Source organism: Aphis gossypii, chromosome 1 (genome assembly GCF_020184175.1).
Source record: "Aphis gossypii isolate Hap1 chromosome 1, ASM2018417v2, whole genome shotgun sequence".
Lineage (NCBI taxonomy): Eukaryota > Metazoa > Arthropoda > Insecta > Hemiptera > Aphididae > Aphis > Aphis gossypii.
The window spans coordinates 68,892,482-68,909,387 of record NC_065530.1 but is presented as its reverse complement, the minus strand read 5'-3'; the positions used below and the strand labels follow the sequence as shown (position 1 = coordinate 68,909,387).

General features: G+C 24.3%; 1 protein-coding gene across 1 annotated transcript in view; it reads right to left on the bottom strand.

Moving 5' to 3' along the window:
* Positions 1-16,906, bottom strand: part of LOC114121671 (tachykinin-like peptides receptor 99D) — a 186,990-nt gene that overhangs the window by 9,275 nt on the left and 160,809 nt on the right. The window contains exon 7 of the mRNA XM_050204506.1: positions 8,685-8,827. Within this exon, the coding sequence (XP_050060463.1) occupies positions 8,685-8,827 (143 nt within the window). The remainder of the gene's footprint in view (positions 1-8,684; positions 8,828-16,906) is intronic.

Here is a 16,906-nt window from a genome sequence, read left to right as displayed (position 1 = left end):
TAAATAAGAAAGTGTTCTATCACTACACTCGATCAAAACATAACAATAATAGTGTATATTAAATAGATTAATATATCTAAGAAATTTTATTAAGACGTATAATTTACGATATTTTTTGGTTGAACCAATGAGTAAGCTGTAAAAATGATGATAAAGTAGTTCAATTATTTAGGAAACATATGGGTTGTGGGTATATTATACTATTATTTTGTAAAAAAAAAAAAAAGATTTCTGTATATAATATGATTGTTTGTTAAAACAATACATTTTTTGACAGATTTTATTAAATTATAATTTAAAAATAGGTACATATACGAGTAAGTACTGTACTATACATTTGTTTGCATTGAAATTTAAAATATTGAAAAAATTTAAATATAAAATGTTCTTCATATAGCAATATGAAGAAAATAAAATTAAAGTTGTATTCAGCATTGAGCATAATGTATAAGTGTATTGTTATATAGACAACAGTACTTACCACTCGGCGTCACATTTTATTTTCTAGTGCAGACGCCTAAATTCTGCCTAAGACCTAGCGAGTAAAGGAGATTATTGAGGGAAAACACAACAATACACCGCGAAATAAAAATACACGGCATCCCTGTATAATATATATTGGGCTTTGAGTAAGAATGTTTTGAGTCAGTATGTACCTGTATATATGCTTAAGACCACTGCTATCTTAACACGGTAAGCTTGGATAATAGTCAACATTTATAAGGGTTAAGCTTGCTTTTTACGGATTCAAACTTGGATGAAGACGTTGTTTTTCGATATTACACGTGCTTGTGATTGAAAATATTACATTATAAAATTGTATTCAATTCTACACCATTAAAAAATTCACAAAAAATTACGTGAATTAGCGAGTTTGATTATTAACTCACTTAAATTATTAAGGAATATTGATTTTTTTTTTATGAAAATATTTATTGCATTTATTAGTTAGTGGATCTTGAAGTCTTGAACTTTTTTTCTGTAGTATATAATATAAAAAACAACTCAAGGTTGAGGATAAACGTTTTTTTATACATATAGTTTAGTAACTCTATGTTTTAAACATAGTCAATCATCAATCGTTGTGATGATTTATAGATTTACAAAGTATTTTTTTGTTACTTATTACAAATTATGAAACAAATTGTTTTAAATTTTCCAACTAAACAATTTTACACTTCCTAATGAATACAGTATAGATTTGTTATATGAACAGTTTTATTTCATTTTATTATTTTTCATTTATTTTAAAAAAATTTATATTTTTTCTGCCTGTCATTACCCTTTGGAACAATAAAAATGTATTTATTTAAACTTTGAGGGAGATTTCAAGTAGATAATGTGATATATCATTTTAGTGTATTCTGTAAATTGTATATCTAAGTTGGCAAGTTTTATTATACATTATAAATTATAGTAAGTTTCTATTAAGTTTCTTTTATTATATAGGTACGAGAATAATAAGAAAATATAGATAAAAAATGTACAATTTATAATAAATAGATATTATACAGAGTGATTCTTTTATCAAACAACACTCATTATTCCCAGAAGTATTCATTTTTTTGAAAATATTTTTTACATAGTTTCTAATTGTTAAAAAACAACGTTTTTATAAAAAATTATATTTTTAAATATTTTTTATCCTTATATTTTTTTAAGTTTTTTACTTTTTTGAATGACAACATAGATTTTTAATTTCATATTCCAAAGCAGAATAATTTTTTGAATATTTTGATACATAAAAATCGAATTTAGGGTGAGTAGTTTATGAGTTATACTTATTCAAAGTTTGACAAGCGGAGTAGTGGACAAACATTTTGCGGGGTAACCCCGTACCACTCCACTCCGCGCAACTAAACTTTAAATACGTATAACTCATAAACTACTCATCCTAAATTTGATTTTTATGTATCGAATTACTCAGAAAATTATTCTGCTTTGTAATATGAAATTAAAAATCTATGTTGTCATTCAAAAAAGTAAAAAACTTAAAAAATTATAAGGATAAAAAATATTTAAAAATATAATTTTTTTTATAAAAACGTTGTTTTTTAACAGTTAGAAACTATGTAAAAAAATATTTTCAAAAAAATAAATGAATAATTTTGGAAATAATGAGTGTTGTTTGATAAAAAAATCACCCTGTATAATTTTGGTTTAAAAAAGTATAAGTAGGTACAAGTACTTAGTATCATTCTACGAATAAACATACTGATTCAAAAACTACATTTTAAATAGCTTCTTTCTTTACAAGCATCCAAGCAGAATATTTTTCTTATCATCTCTATGCATATTATACAAATTTAATATTAAAGAAATAGTTTATTATTTATAGATTATTATTATTTGAATTTTAGATAAAAAGAGTTTGGTGGTGGAGAATTTATTGTACACTTTTACCATAAAAAATGAAGTATAATATTAAGCCAATGTTCAATGTTTACACAGTACAATTTTCATTTCCAAATATTAAAAGCATAAAATATTAAAAATAATTTAAAATTTGATTTGCTTTTAATTTTGTTAAAATAAATCAATTATAGTGAGGTAAGAACGTTGAATATAAAAAGTAAGGTAAATGCGTACCGCTATTTACTGTGTACTATATAATGTGTCGATTGGATCACTTAATGGGTGATTTAAAGTCTAATAAATGATATACCACTCAATCATTGTATACGAAAAATAACTTTGAATGGATTGTCTATCAGCCTATATCTATAAGCAATAAGCATATTATTTCATGACATTTTTATAAAAATATTTTATTTTAATATTATCTAGTACCTATTACAGCAAATTGTAAAAATTGAACATTAAATAAATATTTATAAAAAAAAATTGTGATTACCTCTATATTTTCAATTTTTTTTTTATAAAAATATGAGAAAACTTATATATAAGTTTCCATACTATGATTTTGTATTAAATTTTTAATATTTTCGACTTAGTAAGTATTTTTTTTTATCGTAATTTATAGAAAAAAATGTATTTTAAATGTTTATAAGTTGCTCAAAAAGAGTACCTATAAATGTTTTGAAAATTGTGTTGTATAATATAGAAAATGATAAAATAAACAATATTTGGTAAAAATTACAAGTAGGTAAATACAATTATTTCGTATTTTTATTATTATTTTGAAAAGTACCTCTTTATTTTTTATTTTGGGCTTCTTCATTGCCATTGAGACTATTCGAAAAGTTTGCAATATCTATTCATTAGCTCTTTTAGCATTTAGTTTTTTTCCTAGTATTTATTTTTATTGATTGATCTATTAAAAAAATATAATATACCTACTGGTAAATGACCAACATTGTTAGGTTAATTCGGTCGATAGAACTAGAAATTTTTTAACTAAAAAAATATTTCTAGGTGAACCACTAAATAATGAAAACTAGACATTTTACTTTAAATTTAAAAATTTATTGATATTTGATGAAATAGGTATGAATTATTTACATTACCTATTCTATTATTATATGCTGGTTGCATGATTTTAGAAATGTCTTGATAATATGCACTTTTTCTACGCTTGAGATTAATTTATAAATAATATTCCATTAATTGAACAATACTATTATTTTCATTCGAAATTACTATAAAAAATATAACATATAAAAACTGTTTGATAGGTTTCCAGCTAAATATAATAGAATATTATATTCATTCAAAACATAATATAACCTAAATTAACATTACATATAGGACATAGGTTTGTTATCTTCGTTTTTCACTCACGTATAAAGCAGAATTGAACATATATTGACAATGAATGACCAGTGAGTTATCTTAGAACTATTTATAAATTGAATTAGCACAAAATAGTGTTCAATGTTGCTCATTGCAGAAAGGTTAAGTACTTAATCTTTACTTGAAAATTGTTTGCGAACACAACTTAGAATAATCAAAAAATCACCAAAATTTATTTTAAACTGACTTTCTAAACATTTTTTTTTTACTTGCATTAACTTTAACAGTATTTAATAGGTTATCTCAAAAACTACTACCATGTTTGATAAATTACTTTTTTAATAATAGTAAATAATCTAATCTTTTTAAATTAAATTTTATAAATTGATTTTTTTCATCTGGGTTTTTATATAGATAAACTGTATTATTATTCGTATTCATTATTATAATAATTATTATTGTTATAGGTAGTCATTAGTTGTGGTTCTCCGGTCTGAATGTCCGATTAAATGATAAATTATATGAGCGACCAGGGGCAGAGACAAAAACTAAATTTACGTTTTCACATATTTTATATTTTGCACAAATAACAATAGAATATTTTTTAAAGAATCTGGATGATTATAAATTTATTTTACTCTTCCCCATCTGTCACCGTAGCTTACGAATATTAATATAGTCATTGTCGCCTCGTCAGCGAACACTCTTTTCAACGGGTAAAATAATTCCGATGGAGGGTAACCAAAAACCTTGTTCCCCGTAGTGGAAATAAAACATTTCCGGATATTACCAGAAAAATGTTAGATTCATCGTTTTTTCGTGTCTCATATGATATTTGGAATACATAATAATAAAAAAAGTTTAAAATAAAAAACCATTGGTTGTGCACACATGTTATCTTTTTATCATTTTGAACACCGATCACATTTTAATACCGGGACAATTCATTTGTATCAGCATAGTTGTTTTAATAATAATCCACGTAATCCAATGTAAAATGCACGCTTTTATCCTATAAGTACCAAGGTACATAATATCATCACTCATCAGCGTCACCCTTACCATAGATAGTAATTACTAATTAGTATAGCATATTATATCAAGGGCATTTGAGGTTGCCACCTACCAAATCAAACGTTAACATAAAAAAAATGTATTTGCTCATAATGATTATAAATTCGAAGAAGATTATCATTGAAAGTTCTCTATATCTCAAATTTATGTTATATAATATTCTAAGGTTGTGTTGCGAACGAACGGATTTCATAGAGAAAAAAAACGATTTCAATTCAAAGAAAAATATTTTGAAACTCAATCATGTATATTGTATATGTATCATGAGCACATGTCGGTTAGAACTTAATAGGGTACGTGCGTCCTTAGGATAATGAATATAAGTATACAACCGATCACTGAATATTTAAGAACATTTTTAATATAAAATAAGATCATGAACAGTTTCCACCGTGTACATAATAATATACTAATATAATATAATAATATACGTCACTTTTAATAATATAATATATTAATTCATTAAAGAAGAAGAATATATTAAATTATTTATTACTGACTTAATTGGATAACAAAATTATTGTAATTCACATCTATCGTGATTCTGTGTTAATCTATAAATAAAATTATTGAATAATTATAATAATAATAACAATGATAAAAAAGACTATCACCTATTTTATTGTAGGTAGGGTTATTGATATAATAGTTTATCGAATAATTATATAATACTAATATATTATACTAAGGAAGTGTATAATTTATTATAGCAACATGTGTTTTTGTGAATTTTATTTTATTAATTTTGCTTATTTTGTTAGTTATGGTTTTCATTATTTTTGATTGATTATTACTTTATTAGGTACTGTTAAAAACTATTTCAAAACTCATGGATAATCAATAGTCGTTTGTAAGTACTTTCGGTAGCATATTTTTTTTTCTACTCTCTGGTTGTTTTATTATAAGTGAAGTGTTAAACGTGATACCTATAATTTTTATGTTAAGGATCTGAAAATATATGTTGTATAATATATTCAATATTTATTTATTCATATACTGCTCGAATCGAGATGACAATAAATTTATGTTTGCTTGTGCGTGTATTTTTTTGCCTTTCGAGTCAACTGTGACAATATATTTTGTTGATTTCGAAAAATGTGTCAATTGTACCTTATTTAGACTAATATTTATTTTAAGATTAGAAATAAGAAAAAAAATATTATAACTTATAATGAAAATGATATAAAAACGTTACATCTGATTTGACTATATATCTAGCTTCCTTTAACTTAAATAGTTAAACAGCTTATTGACTTTTAGAAAACTTTATTCTATTCATAATTTTTTGCCTTTTCACTCATAAGAACTTCAATATAAGGAGTGTATTTGAGAAAATTGTGTCAAAAGTTATTCACTTCGTCATTAAAATTAAATATAAAGTATATAATATATTATATTCATAATATTATTTAAGACGCTTGTGGTTATTATATTAAACTTTATTTACTTTAAAATACTTTTATGATTATATTTTTTTGATAATATAAATATTGGAAATTGATCATACAGTAAAAGGTTAAGGGGTAACCGGATTAATTTTATTTTCTATACTTTTAAGTTATATATTTGATTGTAGTATAGAATAAATACCTGTTGACTATTTACATAATATTAATATTTAAAATAGAAAATATTAAACTTCAATAAATACTTTCGGAGATGAAAAAATTTATTGAGAATAAAATAAATAAACACTAAACGAGACGAGCGTTGCACGTTAAACATTTATCAAGGAAAACATTATAATATTATGTATAAAATATAATATAGAAAGCTACAGATTTTATTAGTAAAAATAAATAATAATGTTACAAAATCTAATTTTGATTTCGTTTCAGAAAGAATTCTTCTATAGTCTTTGATAATAATTAAATTAAATTATTTATATTTTTGGAAAAGAAAATTATTTGGCATTGTAACTTTATGACTTACTTCGTATATTATCTTGAAATGAATAGTTTTTTGTGAAAGTCGGAATCAACACACTGGTATATTATGAGGATACTGAATATTGTAACCGTGTACAAAAAACATACAAAGGAGAATAGTATACTATTATTATTTATCATTATATTTTAAAGTACTACTAGTATGAAACGGTTTCCTTATTAATTTCGTTTATTTTTTGATTGTATTTTGAGTAGGTAGGTACTTATTTTCCAAGATACGATGATGTACCAAAAAAAAAAAAAAATTAAGATTCGTGCAACTAAAATGTGATGCTAAAAACAGGAAAATGACAAAAATTTCAATTTATGTTACATAGGTTGCACACCTAGTACAAAACCTTAACAAGTTATTGTTAGATAATTAAATTTTGATGACGAGATAATCAGAATGAAGAATAACACATTTTGAAGAAATTTTACATAGATATCATTATATTGTATTGTATTGTAAATCATTATTCTCTATAAATAAAAATTAAATTAGAACGTTTAAAATATTAATTCATGGAATAATATAATTTTATATTTTATATGTTATAAATTTTTTAAGTATATATATATTATAAACATTTTCGAGTATCATAACTTAAGTTATATAAATATTCAATAATAAATAAAATTATAAAAACATCTATATTATGGATAATAAGTTGTGAAATTTATACTTTAAAGCATTTTACTGATTTTATCAATCGATTCAATTATCTCTGTTATAATAAATTAATTGAACTATTAAATTATATTAAACTAACTTTACTCTGTTCTTATATTGCACATAATATATAATATACTACTTATGTGCTATTTCTGATTTAAAGTAGGATTGGTATAAAAGAGTTTAAAAGATATTTAAAAACATTTTAGACGATAATTGTTTAATAATTCATTTTTTTCCATAAAAATTGTGTAGCAATTTATTATAATGTGTAATATATAATTGTATCTAAATTAGGTATATAATTTTCTATCATTTAAGTTAAATATAAAATGGAAAATAATTGTAAGATTCGCGTTGTATTTAATTTGATCATGATAATTAAATGTGTATCATTTAAACTTACACAAACTTAAAACGTATTTAAGTAGAAATAATTATAAAAAGAAGTTTTAATTAGAATAAAGATTTTTTGAAATAAATAAAAATGTTATTATATTACATTTAGTATTATATATTTTTAAGCATAATTTTTTTATACTAATACTGAGAACAGAATTAGAAATAAAAATACTAACGAAAATGTGGACATACTTATATAATTTTTCTTTGACATGAAAATATTTTATTTATCTTATAAAAATATTATTGATTTGTAAAATATGTTTAAATAGTTAAAACATTGATCGTCGTACTTATATATTTTAGATTCTTAGATGAGCAATAAATGTAAAAATTTTACATTGATATGTGTTTTTGTTCATGTGCACGTGTACTGTGTAGTATCAATAAAATTCTTCGATTTTTAACTTGAAGTGTAGTTTCAGATAGAAAATTTTATCTAGTTTGTACTTTAAAGAAGTCAAAATTAAAAATACCAAGTACTATTTTTATAATAAGATAAGAAATAAAAAAAAAAACTGGAATTTTTACGGAAATTCTAATTTCGATAAATTACATTTTTTTTTATCTAATATGATAAACAATTCTACCGGAAAGCTTAATTAATTTTATTTGTGAATTTTGTCGACATTAGTTATTCATTCTTAAAATAATTATTTATTTTAAGTTATGTTTTTATTTTAATTTTTTTTTATCTATTCTATTGCAATTTGCAATACGTTTTAAGTCTTAACATTTCATATTTCTCGAATACTTAAAACATGGTTTTTCATCTTTTCATAGTTTTACGTATTTTTTAATCTATGAGAGGATTTTAGATCGGGTCAACAGTTTTCGTCTGTTCAGGTCTCTACTAGTAATATATACAGCGCACGACGTAAACGAATCTCGCTTTCCGGGCTTACTATTACCGTTGCGCACTATCCGATAGTGGGCGTCCGGGGATCCGCTATAGCTGTACCTGCTGGTGACAACTTCCCGTCGGATTAGGCTGCCGGTTCTTACATTGATGCATGGTACGAAAGAAAAGAACTGCTTGAATCCTTGACGAAATCTGAAACAAAGCCAACATGATGTTTTACTATTGAAAATACGATACGTGATGTTGGAATAATCGATATGTCGATGAAAAACACGTGATTATGTATTTAAATTACAATATTATTGAGATAATAATTGTGAGATGAGTAGCATTTCAACTCTGATAATATTATAGGTTTAAAGAATAGTTTAAATTTATCAGATTCTCTATACAGACCGTAAAAGCTAATTAAACAACTACATCAGATCTCTTTGTGCAAATTCAGCCATTCAGGACTTAACCATCTACGTGATAGCAGTTAAATAATCTCAAAAGTAACTGTACAAAGTAAGTGAGTAACCTATATACATTATACTATAGAATTATTATAGTATATAGTTATTATGTCATTTTTTTAGATTTTTATCAGGAAGTAAGTATACATAAAAAATAAAAATAAAAATAAATTTATTTAGCGGTATTTATATACGATAAATTTTAATGACTAGGTATAGGGGATTATTTTAAAAACATGGCATGTTTTATTCAGTACTAAAAATAAGTAAAAATGTAGTTTAAAGAGTTGAAATGGCTAATGAGTACATCAATATTTAAAAGGTACTTGATGACTTTATACTGTTGATTATTGTTATATCACGATAAATCAAAAATGGTTATAAAAAGTTAAAAAATGATTTTATTTACATTTTACACATGACCTACTGCTATAAATTGGTTTATTCTTTAATAACATGAACAATAATATTTAAAAAAAACAGTTTTGGAAAAAAAAGTACATTTACATTTAAAAACAAACACAAACTAAATACTGTTCATAATTTAAGTACTTTCTATGAATCATTAGTAAAAAAATGAGAAACATAGTATAGAATATGCTTACCTAAATTTTATTTTAGTAATGAGAATATTCCAAATTAGACAATTTGAATTTGAATTACGCTTTAGATCTTACGTTTGAATATTGGATTTTGATTCCCGTTAAATAATATTAAGATAAAATCCTTGTTTTTCGTTTGAATATTATTTTGAGTTACAACTCAAAAAGTAAAAACCATTTAAAAGCATTACGTACTAAAGAAACGTTTTAAACCTAACTAATCATGTTCACAAAATATTTAATACCAAACAAATTACATGTACTGTTTGCATCAAAGTAAACTTGATGGTTGTGGTAACGATGCTTGTATATACTTGTATAGTTTTTTTATTATTATTATATGTATGATGTATGTATAGAGTATATAAGAATTTTTATTTTTATATTTTATACTAAAATAATATTAACGTTTTTAAAAACCAAAGTTTCTGTGTATGATTTTGAATAGGTAATACTATTTTGCAAGTAAAAATATTATATTATATAACTTCATAATTCATCACAAAAATTTGCTGCGTAGTGGGTTTAGTCAGCAGTAAAAATGTTAAAAATAGAGAAGATAAAATATTAACTTGTGGGACGTTAGCATTCATTTTTAAAAATTATGAAGTAATGCATCTGTATTGAACTAACTAGTAATGGTAAGTCAGGTAAGATTTGATTAAGAGGAATGGGAGGTGAGTGAAAGATAACTACTTAAATTTAAAGAGTAATCCTTCGTGCTATTGAGTCGAAAATGTCTGCCAGGTTATTAATAGTAAAATTGTGCCTAGAAGAGCTGTAAATTCTGGTGATAATAACTGAGATAGTATTTAGAGTAATTGGGATAGCACATGATTGGACATGATTTTTGTAAATAATTGTCGAGTGGATGGAACTTATGAGTAAGCGGTTTCGCCCGGTGATGTGACATCTGTATGGTTATATTTCAGTAGATTGTAATCTAGAATAGATAATGTTTGAGAATACTTTGTAAAGTGGGTTACAGAGATTAGGCGATGTTTATGCATTTATTACACCGGTATTTATAGTACACTCTATAGGTCTTTGGCATTATTTTTTAGACGACCATTCAAGGAGAGAGTTTGAAGGTATTTTTCAAGTAGTTAGTTATTTCAAGGTCAACAAAAACAGAGCTAGAGGGGAGGGGCAAATGGGTATTTGGTGGTCTTATATAAGACGATTGTGACCTATCTTATCTTATAAATGTGGAGTCCAAGTTCAATTTTTGTTAGGTTTGTGGATATGGAAGGGTGAAGATTACGAATAACAAACTCGCGTAGGTTTATCTTCTTTTAACTGATATGTGTGATATTGAGCATTCTTGTCTTTTGCAAAAATGTATCTAAGTCCTGTAGTCTTTAGGATTGGCAATTTATATTTATAATCAGGCGAAGATTTACAGAAAAAGTTATCAACACCAATTAGCTGTATTAAGACTATGCACAAGTCCGAAAAATCAATAATACCTTTCGCAAAGATTGGAAGTGGTGGTTTAATTTGGCAATAATGACAGGTGCTTCTATGTATAGTAAGGATGTTTATAGGTATATTGGCCGATTAGAATTGAATTAACACTATGTAATTATTTTCAGTTAAGAATAATTGTTTTATAATTATATTTTATATTGTATTACAATGCTGTGGCCTTATTTTGTTAAATTGTTATATTTGACTTTAACAGTGTTTGCAAAATAGTTATTATTGTAGCTTATAGATTCAATGTTCGTATTCTTTAATCAATACTTTTTAATACATTATATAGTATCAACCTTGTATTTATTAATAAATAGAATATAATATAAAAAAAATTATAGTGTTAATGTAATATTATTTATTTTTATTTCGAACACGTTAATTTAAAGAAAATTCGATGTCAAAACTTTTAATTAAATTATATTTTTCTTTTTAGAAAAAAATATATTTAATTTTATTTTGGTTAAGTAATTTGTTGGGTGATGTATTAATGAATAAATCATTGTAAACAAATATTGACAACAGTGGTTAAAATTACATTTTAGAATAATAGTAATTAATTTATCGTTATAAAAAGTTTATACTTCACGGTTGAATACGTTTGATAAAATTATATTAAACTAAAATACAAAAATCAATAAAGGTCCGGAAAAATTGAATATGTATTAAGTAAGAAAGTTAAGTACACGATAAAAATTAAAATATTTCGATAGTGGTCTAAACTCAGATTTTCCGCTCTTAACCTTAATATGAATATAATAGTTAAAATTAGGTAATTTATTGAATCGTATGAATAGAAAAATAATATAAATGTAATCGAATCGTGTTTTTTTTAGTATTAACATATTTTACACAAATAAAAAAGAGTCAATAGTTGCTTGACGTTTAGCTAATCTAGTGTCAGATACTCACATTTTTATTTTATCGTTGTCAGAAAAAAATTCAAAACCGTGTAATCCCTTATAATTATAATTTCAAAACATATATTGAAATATATCTATTTCTAAATAATTTTTGTTTTGAAAATTATATATTTTATTTGATACAATAATAAACGACATAAGTATAATTTAACATACATCGATTATAAACTTAGGATATTTATGAGTAATTATTGTCAATAATACTAGTAAAATATTTTTTTCCGACAATGAAAACATTACTTTCGTTTAATTTGTTTTTGTGACTTTTAACTTTCAACAATTTTATATACTTACTTTAAATTTCGACTTTTATTAATATATTTGAAAAATTCAAGAACTACAGATTTATTGTAAAATCGTTCTCCAATAGAAAATCTGTTAGGACTCAGGACGGCATATTTTTTTGCCAGAAAACCGTAATTATCTATCTTTTTTATTGCTATTATATTATTTGAATTATGAATAAGTATTTAAGATATTGTACATAAATTCATCTTGTCGAGATAGTCGGTTACAAATGTAATTCGATGTCAGTGTTCTTAATAGTTATTACTGAATTAAATGTATTACTAACTTATTCAGTACTTTTTTCAACTTACAAAGATTTATCTATGTTGAAAACTTAATCTTCTTTTTTTTACAGTATCACTTGTTAAATCAAAAAATGTTTAAAGATTTGTTGAGTTTAAACGAATAATAAAATGAAAAAATAACCCCGTTATAGTATGGTTGTTTTAATATTATTTATATAATCAGAATTGATTAATATTCAAACATTATGTTTAAGCAAAAGGTTTAAACATTTAAATTGTTGACGGATGTTAAGCTAGTTTTACGTTTCACAAATTTAATTTATTAAACAGTTGAATAAATGATAATTAAAAACGTTCCGTTTATTTGTTTTACACAATTTACAAAGTTTTAAACATAATATTAAAACAATATTATATCAAAGGACCTAACCTTATAGCGACTTTTCATTATCAACACAACACTTTGCACCATGTATAAATAACTATAGTGTGACTGCTGACAGGTTACAAAAGATTTAGTGTCCATTAGTAATTATTATCAATACTAGATACCACATAAATGAACATTCATTTGAAATGCAGCAGCTATTTATTTTTCTTTTAATCACTAATCTAGGATTTCTCTTGGGATTTATTTGTACTTTTATTCGTAACTATTACGCACAACTCTTATTGATAAATCACAAGTCACAACTGATCCAAATAAAGAACTTAGACGTTTGCTTAAAAATTATACTTTTTACTGAACCTAATAGCTAACCTTTATTAAGAAACAAATGTGAAGATTTCATGCGAGATTTCAAGTCAATAGTTGCGTACAATTATAGGAATAAAATTATAAATCTTTGAAATACAGATACAAGTCATTCTGCAGATTTACACAATCTACACTACTGATAGTATAATATGATTCGAAAACACAATATATTTGATACCAATACTAATGAAATATTGTATTAAATTTTAAAATAGTATTAAAAACGTTGTATTAATACAAAATATATTAGTTAAATACATAATTTTTTACATAATTGGCTTGTTTTATGTCATATTTATAAATAATATATTATTATATTATTATATTATACTCATAAATATTTTACCTGTACAACCACTAACTATTTTTATTTTTCATCATTATTCGTAAACCCTGGTATACCTCAAAGACGGCTCTTATTAAATTATTTTTTTTTTCAGATCTAGAAGCTTTTACGACTTTTCAAATTCAAAAACCAACGATACGTGTAATTTAAAAGGTGTGAAAAGTCACTTCATAGTTGGTACTTAAATATAAAATGTGTACATTTAAAATCAAGACTGTAAACATGTATGGAAATAAACGCAATTAATTACAAACACTTATAAGTTATTACTACATTGGTGTGTTTTTTTTTTGCATTTTGTATCATTGAATGTTGATTATACTATTTAATGTTGTATATAGTCGACTACTTATATGGTTTACTTAAGACACTATTTATAAATTACAAGCGAAACCATGTTAAATTATTTTATCAACAATTTTAAACCCCGGAATTAATTCTTAAACAAATAATATTTTTATTACAGCTCTTTGTAATGTGAAATAATAACAATTTATACATATACTTTTTTTTTTTTTTTATTGTAAAATGTATTTTAATTAATTCTAATTTAATAAATAAAAATAAAATCCGTGACTTGCCCTTAAATGAGTGTTGTATACTTGTATTTGTATCTCAAATCTATTTTACCACGGTTTTTATTTAGAATCAAAAATTACATATAAATCGAAAAACAAAAACGTAAAAGAATTTCAATCACATCACGGCTGTTTGCTGTTTGTATAATAAAAACTGTGCAATTTATTCTAACAAATCGTTTTAACATAAATTAAAAAAAGAATATACCAAAGGAAGTTCGTATACTGTAGGTAGAACAGTTAGCATAATTAGGTTAAATTGATATATTTGAATTAAGCTTAATCGTATGTTTCGTTTTCACTAATAATACAAGTGTAAAATCAACAACGCAAAGTGTATTATTAAATATTATATTATGTAACAGCACAGTTTGAAAAACGTAACTTTTAAGTATGGAAGTCTTTTCATTTATTATTAACAAGCATATTTCAATTTTCACTGAAATTAAAATATGCAATTAATGGTTTTGGCCCAGAATTGTTTCATTTAGAGTCGGTAGAGTCGAATTGTTGCAGTAAATAATAATAATATTATACAATGTAGTGGACGAGTGCGATGACAACGATGGTGATTGCGATGACAGCGTAGCTACCTGAAATAGCTGTTATATTGTATACTTATATAGTAACAGATTATAATTATCATAGATGGTATGCAGTCGGCCATTTAAAATCGCTTCTAGTCTATTCAGTCAGGGTTTTGATTTAGCGGTAGTCTATTTATTCAAACCGTTGTCGAATAGATATATAATATTATATCGAGGTACATTATAATATGCATCCTATAAAACAATTGATGTTGGTTTCAGACGCTTTGGAACAAGTTCTTTAAATTCATCAAATTTATCAAAGAAGACATAATTATAACATTATAAATACTTATCTACTTATATATAAAAATAAACTATTGATTCAATATTTGATGCTTAATTAATATTATAATAATAAAAATAAACAGTATTTTGTTTAAAAGTATAAAATTTGTATTATGAAATGTCATCAAAAAATTAAACGTGAATTATCATTAATATAGTGGCACATACTAAAAATAAACATAAATGTTAAAAAATATATGCGTGATGTAAAATGTTAAAATTGTACGTGTCTTAATATTTACGAAAGGCGTATTTCGAAAAATATTAATGGACCAAAACATTGAACATAATATACACGAAGTTGGGATTTAGTTTGATTACGAATGAATTTATTTCTACGACTGAATAAGACTCCAGACCTTTTCAAAAATGATCATTAATGTCATTCAATGTCATATCTATTTTTATATGTTGAACATAACGAATAGCACATGATTTACTGAAGGTTTTTTGTGTGAAAAAAATCCTTTAAAATTATTTTATTTCAAAATAGTATACTAATAAAGGCAATGTTTATAAGATACGGTATAATTTAGTCAGTGCGTTGTGGATGGAGATGATAAAAACCTATACTTTGTTTCTGTAGTAGCAAACCAACCTAAGCTAGGTATATAAAAAGTTGTTATACATTTTAGATAAATTCAAAGATACTATTTTTGGTTTTTCTAATAAAAATTACAGTTCTGAAAATAATATTAAACAGATTGGAATTAAATCACAGTGAAAAAATTGTATACATATTTTTATCGTTAAGTTCTATAGAACAATACATCAAAGTACTCTTTTATTATATCCAGTATGAAATTATTAGTAATCATACATTTGTAGGTGCATGTTGAGAACCAAAGAAACTAACATACATCAACAATATTAATTGATAGAACTTTTTATGAACTAGGTACATATTTTTAATTTTGGCATAATAAATAATGTAATAATTGTAAGTTATAATAGTTTATAACTATTAAATATTTAAATAAAAGTTTTTTTTTGTACATCTGCTATAACAAGTGTGATAATAATTTTTTATTTTTTATTTTTTATTATAAACTTTTAGCTTAAAAAAAAAAAAACATTTACAATGATGAATTAAAGAGGACAAACACGATTCCAATACTCGCAACGTATATTTTATAGTGTACATATAGGTAATACGAAAGCAGTGCGAGTTTATCGAATATGTTTAGCAAACAAAACCAATTGTATTATATACCTAATGTGTCAGGGTCTGTTATAGTACGCAACTGAAATTACCAGACAGAATATCAAAATATATATGTCCAACGACCGATATATCCGAGAGTAGGGTTCAAATATGTGGTTTTACGGTACTATTTTTGAACACAGACAACCAATCCCAAATAATGTGTGTTACAGAAAATATCCAATAATAATACGTCTAGATTTGGTCAACCATTTTTCGTTTGTACACATTATAACATGGCAGGAGCATACGTGGGTATAATATAATAAATGATTCGGCATTTGACATTCGACATTCGGAATATAAAACGGAGTGGTGAAAACCTCTCACAGGATCAGGTATAGTTTATGATGGTTGTTTGCCAAACTATAATAACTGCATGCGTACGATTTTATTTACATATATGTCGTCCCGTCACAATATGTGTTTATTTTTCGAATTTAATAAAAAGCATCATAAGGTTGGAAAAAAAGTATTTATTTAAAATACAAAGACAAAGTTCGTTTTGAACAACGAAATTCA